Genomic DNA, 10285 nt, shown 5'->3' on the forward strand with positions numbered 1-10285 from the left:
ATCAATCGAGAAAACCCACTCTACAGTGTAGTACATAATCAAAATATGGAAATATGAGGGAACCGTGAAAAATATGAACGGGTAATCGTGCGAACTCTGAAAAGGAAACCTAAAACAAGTATTCCGAAATGGACCACTGGAGTCGCTGGGACCATCAGAAGACTTGTCAGCGCAGAAACTGTCCGTAGGGTAACGCACAGGAGCGGTTTGAGAAGTCGTGTAGCTCGTAAGAAGCCCTTTATCTCAACTGTAAATATGAAAAAACGACAGGAATTCGCTAAGGCTTATGTTAATAAGCCTAAAGAGTTCTGTAACAATATTTTATTTACCTACAAAACAAAAATAAGCCTTTTCGGAAAAGATAGACAGTAAATGGTGTGGAGAAGGGAGGGAGCTCCAGCCCACGAATTGGGTCCCAACTGTAAAACACGGTGACGGCAATCAGATGTTGTGGGGTTCAATGTTGGCCTCTTTACCTGGAACCATGGAATTCTTTGAATCAACAATGGACAAGATGGGTTATTTGAACATCCTCAAGCGTAACCTGAAGCCTTCCGTGGATACATTGGGTCTACCTCGTGATACTACTTCCAACAAGATAATGACCTCAAACATACCGCTATTGTCGTACGGAAGTGGTTGCTGTATAATACCCCTAAACAACTCAAAACGCCTCCGCAGTCTCCTGATCTGAACCCGATAGAACACCTCTGATGGGAGGACAAGAATCGTCTGAAAAATAAAAATTCTAGGAACAAGGCAGAACTGTGAACGGCGATTAAGGAGATCTGGGAGAACATTCCATCTAGTGTGACCAAAAACCTCGTTGAATCTACGCAGGGACGCTGCAAGCAGTGCTAGATGCCAAAGGTGGTCATACCAAATACTTATTTAACTGTTTTTTGATATTTGTTACTTTCTATGAATTGATTTTTGTTGAAATTTTAAGAAAAAGTAGCACTGTGCGATCAATTTTGGTACGTCTGAAATGGTATTTTTTTTTGGTTGTTTTTTTTTTTTTCAAGTATGACGTGAAAATGCAAATAATTTGTTTTTTTTTATTCGCAGATAAAGAGTAAAACGGGGGTATTTTTTAACGGATTAAAGTTGTTTTTACTTATTTACTGCTAAACCCCGAAAAACTCAAAATTTAAGAATCAATAATGGGTGTACGATCAATGTTGCGATTGACTGTATTTATGTACTTTTTTTATTTTTAAAAATCATTAATGGGAGAGTTCAGAAATTCAAGTTTTTCTTAAACAATGTGTCTACTTTCATGAAATATTTAGCTGATTTTTTTTCGAATTTTATCCGCGTGATCTCTCATAGTGCAACATAGTGCCATGTTTGGTTGATATTTCTGTATTTTCTATGCTACTTAGATCATGAGGTTTGACAGCTCTGGGCGCTAGTGGCGACTCCACTCGGAAAATTAGCTTTTTCAAGTGATCCATAAACCTCAAAAACTCTCGGTACAAAAAACGGGCAGCCGATCGACAATCATGGTCGTTTTTAAGGTTGATTTTCCCAAAACTTAAAAGTGTTTGTGAAACAACCAGCATAATATCACGAACACTACCTGCCTGCGGCAAATAGGACTATTCCGCCTACAAAGTGCTATCACGAATCGTACTCCGCCGCCTAACGCCACAAGCAAACAGATTCGTGGGAAGTCATCAGGCCGGCTTCATGGAGGTATTCGAAGGATCAGATCTTCACACTACGGTGAATCCTCCAAAAATGATGTTTCTACTTTATTTTTTCTGGTTTTGCAAGCTGTTTTTCAGTTAAAACGTGTTTTAGTGGCACAAAAATAATCAATTTTTGGTAAATTCGAAACCGCTGAATCCACCAAATTGTTTCCAGTTTCTGTCAAATAAAAAGTATTTTTCCATAAATAATCATAAGGTTACCTTCATTCCTTCTCAGAAAGTTTTTCGATCGAATGAATGGTTTTCAAGATATGCGCATTCATAACAGTCCCATTTCTAAATGAACTGAGCTTTAGAGTAGTTACTGGAAGCTTCAGATGGAAAAACTTATGAAAGAAATGTAAAACATCTCAAGAAAATTCCTGCCAGTATGGAAAGAAGACAAATGGTGAAAAATCATTTGACAGATAAAAGGTCGTTTCAATAAATGTTGAATTTCTACAGCATCGTTCAAAGGTTTTCTTTCATAGTTTTTTTTGTTTTATGAAACAGACTCAGGAAATAATCAGGATAAAAGAGAAGGAGGAATCGATTAAGCAAGTGGATTTGAAGATGAATTCTACCTATATAGGGCATAGGGTCATCACTCTCGCAACATTTAGGATTCCGACGGATCCTGGAGATGACCAAGCCGAGTCTATAAACCACAATCATCCGACAGAACCAACAGAAGATCCAGTGGATACTACTTTTGGTGTTGGTACTAGACAGAGTTTTCAAGATGGAGCAACAGCTAATGCAGACAAAGATTTCAAAGGATTTGAAGAACCAAAAGAGAGATGAATTCGAATTAGGAAAAGGCCAAACAGATATGATAACTTTATATTGTACATGTTGCAAACAAAAGGAGAGATGTGGTATTCATGGTTTGAATGTAATCGTAGTAAGCCGGTATCTGATTGTACAAATAAAGATTATCATAAATTGTGCCTTCAAAAGTTACAGTTGTCATACCTCGGTTCCCACATCAAGTTTATTGGTATTTTTTTGTTTTTATTCATAAATGTGAAGACGAAACTCCTATTACTCACTCTGAAGCCTAGTCCACGCTAGACAACATCAAATGCGATTTGTGTTGTGACTTGTGAGACGAACAAACTGTCTCCTATGTGTGGACTAGCCTCAGCACACACTTCAATCAATGCGATGCTCCATCTAGTTGTGAATGAAGGCATCAAACTGTAGACAAGTGACATGGCTTCCGTCGTCGGCACGAATTCCAACCTCAATAATGGCATTGACGCCGGCCAAGGGCAACGTAACGCCCGGATGTTCCAGATGATAATCAAACCGATCTCCCTGCTGCACCGGGCAGGTTCCCGGAGCCGTTCCCTTGGCGCAGGCATCGTCCCAACCATCTGGAGGCGGGAAATCGATGCTCAACCCAGCGAAGAAGATGGTCATGTAGGTGGTCATCGTGGAGGTAGTCACGGGACTCACGATGCCCTCACCGATGGCATCAATTTTGGCTCCATTTTGCAACCAACAGGGCAACGAAGTACAATCCTGGATTCGAACCGATTCCGGCAGGTCCACACCGCTAGGACACTTGCGCACCGGAGTAAAGGCCAGTGCGGCTTGGCTAGCCAGCACGACGAACACGAAAACTGTAGGCAGTCGTTGCATGGCAACGTTCTAACTAATTGTACGGTTGAAGCAAATTGTTTGCTTAGCATACCGAGTTTTTGTATTCTTTTTTTATGTGTGATTTTTTGCTAAACAAAAAGACGTAGATAAGATTGACATCCACGGACCTTGACTTAAACATGATAAAATAAAATGACTTTCTAATCGTTGGCCAGCAGTTCTTAATTAAAGATCTGTGAATTCTTCGAGAGACTATAGGGAAAATCAGAAACCTTATTAAATGTTGCGTGGTATGACAACATTTCGAGTTCTTGAGAAAAAAAAAACTTCGAACCCGACTCAGACAACTGAAGGTTGAGAAACACTGAACTTAGTCCCAAAAATTTCTAGTGGATAGAGTTATCTCTCTTATTCCATGCAAAGAGTCCGTGCAAATTCGATAAGAGATTAAATTCACACTGTGATAATCACTCTGTTAAATGCGCCAATCTTCAGATTTGGTAAAAGTTGATTTTTTACGTATTTTGTTCTAATTTTTATGACTAAGCTATATTTTCTTGTGCCCAATTAAAAAAAAAACGAAAAAAATGAACGCAAATGACAAAAAATAAAAAAAAAGACAAAAAAAATTAAAAATTGACAAAAATAATAAAAATAACAAAACTGACAAAAATGAAAAAAAAGGATAAAAATGACAAAAATGACAAAAATGACAAAAATGACAAAAATGACAAAAATGACAAAAATGACAAAAATGACAAAAATGACAAAAATGACAAAAATGACAAAAATGACAAAAATGACAAAAATGACAAAAATGACAAAAATGACAAAAATGACAAAAATGACAAAAATGACAAAAATGACAAAAATGACAAAAATGACAAAAATGACAAAAATGACAAAAATGACAAAAATGACAAAAATGACAAAAATGACAAAAATGACAAAAATGACAAAAATGACAAAATGACAAAAATGACAAAAATGACAAAAATGACAAAAATGACAAAAATGACAAAAATGACAAAAATGACAAAAATGACAAAAATGACAAAAATGACAAAAATGACAAAAATGACAAAAATGACAAAAATGACAAAAATGACAAAAATGACAAAAATGACAAAAATGACAAAAATGACAAAAATGACAAAAATGAAATGACAAAAATGACAAAAATGACAAAAATGACAAAATGACAAAAATGACAAAATGACAAAAATGACAAAAATGACAAAAATGACAAAAATGACACAAATGACAAAATGACAAAAATGACAAAAATTGACAAAAATGACAAAAATTACAAAAATGACAAAAATGACAAAATGACAAAAATGACAAAAATGACAAAAATGACAAAAATGACAAAAATGACAAAAATGACAAAAATGACAAAATGACAAAAATGACAAAAATGACAAAAATGACAAAAATGACAAAAATGACAAAATGACAAAAATGACAAAATGACAAAATGACAAAAATGACAAAAATGACAAAAATGACAAAAATGACAAAAATGACAAAAATGACAAAAATGACAAAAATGACAAAAATGACAAAAATGACAAAAATGACAAAAATGACAAAAATGACAAAAATGACAAAATGACAAAAATGACAAAAATGACAAAAATGACAAAATGACAAAAATGACAAAAATGACAAAAATGACAAAATGACAAAAATGACAAAAATGACAAAAATGACAAAAATGACAAAAATGACAAAAATGACAAAATGACAAAAATGACAAAAATGACAAAAATGACAAAAATGACAAAAATGACAAAAATGACAAAATGACAAAAATGACAAAAAATGACAAAAATGACAAAAATGACAAAAATGACAAAATGACAAAAATGACAAAAATGACAAAAATGACAAAAATGACAAAAATGACAAAAATGACAAAAATGACAAAAATGACAAAAATGACAAAAATGACAAAAATGACAAAAATGACAAAAATGACAAAAATGACAAAAATGACAAAAATGACAAAATGACAAAAATGACAAAAATGACAAAAATGACAAAAATGACAAAAATGACAAAAATGACAAAAATGACAAAAATGACAAAAATGACAAAAATGACAAAAATGACAAAAATGACAAAAATGACAAAAATGACAAAAATGACAAAAATGACAAAAATGACAAAAATGACAAAAATGACAAAAATGACAAAAATGACAAAAATGACAAAAATGACAAAAATGACAAAAATGACAAAAATGACAAAATGACAAAATGACAAAAATGACAAAAATGACAAAAATGACAAAAATGACAAAAATGACAAAAATGACAAAAATGACAAAAATGACAAAAATGACAAAAATGACAAAAATGACAAAAATGACAAAAATGACAAAATGCAAAAATGACAAAAATGACAAAATGACAAAAATGACAAAAATGACAAAAATGACAAAAATGACAAAAAATGACAAAAATGACAAAAATGACAAAAATGACAAAAATGACAAAAATGACAAAAATGACAAAAATGACAAAAATGACAAAAATGACAAAAATGACAAAATGACAAAAATGACAAAAATGACAAAAATGACAAAAATGACAAAAATGACAAAAATGACAAAAATTACAAAAATGACAAAAATGACAAAATTGACAAAAATGACAAAAATGACAAAAATTACAAAAAATGACAAAAATGACAAAAATGACAAAATGACAAAAATGACAAAAATGACAAAAAATGACAAAAATGACAAAAATGACAAAAATGACAAAAATGACAAAAATGACAAAAATGACAAAAATGACAAAAATGACAAAAATGACAAAATGACAAAAATGACAAAAATGACAAAAATGACAAAAATGACAAAAATGACAAAAATGACAAAAATGACAAAAATGACAAAAATGACAAAAATGACAAAAATGACAAAAATGACAAAAATGACAAAAATGACAAAAATGACAAAATGACAAAAATGACAAAAATGACAAAAATGACAAAAATGACAAAAATGACAAAAATGACAAAAATGACAAAAATGACAAAAATGACAAAAATGACAAAATGACAAAAATGACAAAAATGACAAAAATGACAAAAATGACAAAAATGACAAAAATGACAAAAATGACAAAAATGACAAAAATGACAAAAATGACAAAAATGACAAAAATGACAAAAATGACAAAAATGACAAAAATGACAAAAATGACAAAATGACAAAAATGACAAAAATGACAAAATGACAAAAATGACAAAAATGACAAAAATGACAAAAATGACAAAAATGACAAAAATGACAAAAATGACAAAAATGACAAAAATGACAAAAATGACAAAAATGACAAAATGACAAAATGACAAAAATGACAAAAATGACAAAATGACAAAAATGACAAAAATGACAAAAATGACAAAAATGACAAAAATGACAAAAATGACAAAATGACAAAAATGACAAAAATGACAAAAATGACAAAAATGACAAAAATGACAAAAATGACAAAAATGACAAAAATGACAAAAATGACAAAAATGACAAAAATGACAAAAATGACAAAATGACAAAAATGACAAAAATGACAAAAATGACAAAAATGACAAAAATGACAAAAATGACAAAAATGACAAAAATGACAAAAATGACAAAAATGACAAAAATGACAAAAATGACAAAATGACAAAAATGACAAAAATGACAAAAATGACAAAAATGACAAAAATGACAAAAATGACAAAAATGACAAAATGACAAAAATGACAAAAATGACAAAAATGACAAAAATGACAAAAATGACAAAAATGACAAAAATGACAAAAATGACAAAAATGACAAAATGACAAAAATGACAAAAATGACAAAAATGACAAAAATGACAAAAATGACAAAAATGACAAAAATGACAAAAATGACAAAAATGACAAAAATGACAAAAATGACAAAAATGACAAAATGACAAAAATGACAAAAATGACAAAAATGACAAAAATGACAAAAATGACAAAAATGACAAAAATGACAAAAATGACAAAAATGACAAAAATGACAAAAATGACAAAAATGACAAAAATGACAAAAATGACAAAAATGACAAAAATGACAAAAATGACAAAATGACAAAAATGACAAAAATGACAAAAATGACAAAAATGACAAAAATGACAAAATGACAAAAATGACAAAAATGACAAAAATGACAAAAATGACAAAAATGACAAAAATGACAAAAATGACAAAAATGACAAAAATGACAAAAATGACAAAAATGACAAAAATGACAAAAATGACAAAAATGACAAAAATGACAAAAATGACAAAAATGACAAAAATGACAAAAATGACAAAAATGACAAAAATGACAAAAATGACAAAAATGACAAAAATGACAAAAATGACAAAAATGACAAAAATGACAAAAATGACAAAAATGACAAAAATGACAAAAATGACAAAAATGACAAAAATGACAAAATGACAAAATGACAAAAATGACAAAAAATGACAAAAAATGACAAAAAAATGACAAAAATTACAAAAATGACAAAAATGACAAAAATTACAAAAATGACAAAAATGACAAAAATGACAAAAATGCCAAAAATGACAAAAATGACAAAAACGACAAAAATGACAAAAATGACAAAAAATGACAAAAAATGACAAAAATGACAAAAATGAAAAAAATGACAAAAATGACAAAAATGACAAAAATGACAAAAATGACAAAAATGACAAAAATGACAAAAATGACAAAAATGACAAAAATGACAAAAATGACAAAAATGACAAAAATGACAAAATGACAAAATGACAAAATGACAAAAATGACAAAATGACAAAAATGACAAAAATGACAAAAATGACAAAAATGACAAAAATGACAAAAATGACAAAAATGACAAAAATGACAAAAATGACAAAAATGACAAAAATGACAAAAATGACAAAAATGACAAAAATGACAAAAATGACAAAAATGACAAAAATGACAAAAATGACAAAAATGACAAAAATGACAAAAATGACAAAAATGACAAAAATGACAAAAATGACAAAAATGACAAAAATGACAAAAATGACAAAAATGACAAAAATGACAAAAATGACAAAAATGACAAAAATGACAAAAATGACAAAAATGACAAAAATGACAAAAATGACAAAAATGACAAAAATGACAAAAATGACAAAAATGACAAAAATGACAAAAATGACAAAAATGACAAAAATGACAAAAATGACAAAAATGACAAAAATGACAAAAATGACAAAAATGACAAAAATGACAAAAATGACAAAAATGACAAAAATGACAAAAATGACAAAAATGACAAAAATGACAAAAATGACAAAAATGACAAAAATGACAAAAATGACAAAAATGACAAAAATGACAAAAATGACAAAAATGACAAAAATGACAAAATGACAAAAATGACAAAAATGACAAAAATGACAAAAAATGACAAAAATGACAAAAATGACAAAAATGACAAAAATGACAAAAATGACAAAAATGACAAAAATGACAAAAATGACAAAAATGACAAAAATGACAAAAATGACAAAAATGACAAAAATGACAAAAATGACAAAAATGACAAAAATGACAAAAATGACAAAAATGACAAAAATGACAAAAATGACAAAAATGACAAAAATGACAAAAATGACAAAAATGACAAAAATGACAAAAATGACAAAAATGACAAAAAATGACAAAAATGACAAAAATGACAAAAATGACAAAAATGACAAAAATGACAAAAATGACAAAAATGACAAAAATGACAAAAATGACAAAAATGACAAAAAATGACAAAAAATGACAAAAATGACAAAAATGACAAAAATGACAAAAATGACAAAAATGACAAAAATGACAAAAATGACAAAAATGACAAAAATGACAAAAATGACAAAAATGACAAAATGACAAAAATGACAAAAATGACAAAAATGACAAAAATGACAAAAATGACAAAAATGACAAAAATGACAAAAATGACAAAAATGACAAAAATGACAAAAATGACAAAAATGACAAAAATGACAAAAATGACAAAAATGACAAAAATGACAAAAATGACAAAAATGACAAAAATGACAAAAATGACAAAAATGACAAAAATGACAAAAATGACAAAAATGACAAAAATGACAAAAATGACAAAAATGACAAAAATGACAAAAATGACAAAAATGACAAAAATGACAAAAATGACAAAAATGACAAAAATGACAAAAATGACAAAAATGACAAAAATGACAAAAGTGACAAAAATGACAAAAATGACAAAAATGACAAAAATGACAAAAATGACAAAAATGACAAAAACGACAAAAAATGACAAAAAATGACAAAAATGACAAAAATGACAAAAATGACAAAAATGACAAAAATGACAAAAATGACAAAAATGACAAAAATGACAAAAATGACAAAAATGACAAAAATGACAAAAATGACAAAAATGACAAAAATGACAAAAATGACAAAAATGACAAAAATGACAAAAATGACAAAAATGACAAAAATGACAAAAATGACAAAAATGACAAAAATGACAAAAATGACAAAAATGACAAAAATGACAAAAATGACAAAAATGACAAAAATGACAAAAATGACAAAAATGACAAAAATGACAAAATGACAAAAATGACAAAAATGACAAAAATGACAAAAATGACAAAAATGACAAAAATGACAAAAATGACAAAAATGACAAAAATGACAAAAATGACAAAAATGACAAAAATGACAAAAATGACAAAAATGACAAAAATGACAAAAATGACAAAAAATGACAAAAATGACAAAAATGACAAAAATGACAAAAATGACAAAAATGACAAAAATGACAAAAATGACAAAAATGACAAAATGACAAAAATGACAAAAATGACAAAAATGACAAAAATGACAAAAATGACAAAAATGACAAAAATGACAAAAATGACAAAAATGACAAAA

General features: G+C 28.7%; 1 protein-coding gene across 1 annotated transcript; it reads right to left on the minus strand.

Moving 5' to 3' along the window:
- Nucleotides 1-2654: 2654 nt before the first annotated feature.
- Nucleotides 2655-3357, minus strand: LOC129750500 (uncharacterized). Its single transcript, XM_055745462.1, has one exon. The coding sequence runs from the start codon at nucleotides 3339-3341 to the stop codon at nucleotides 2871-2873; it is 471 nt and encodes a 156-aa protein (XP_055601437.1). The 5' UTR covers nucleotides 3342-3357; the 3' UTR covers nucleotides 2655-2870.
- Between the last annotated feature and the right edge of the window lie 6928 nt (nucleotides 3358-10285).

This window comes from Uranotaenia lowii, chromosome 3 (assembly GCF_029784155.1).
Source record: "Uranotaenia lowii strain MFRU-FL chromosome 3, ASM2978415v1, whole genome shotgun sequence".
NCBI lineage: Eukaryota > Metazoa > Arthropoda > Insecta > Diptera > Culicidae > Uranotaenia > Uranotaenia lowii.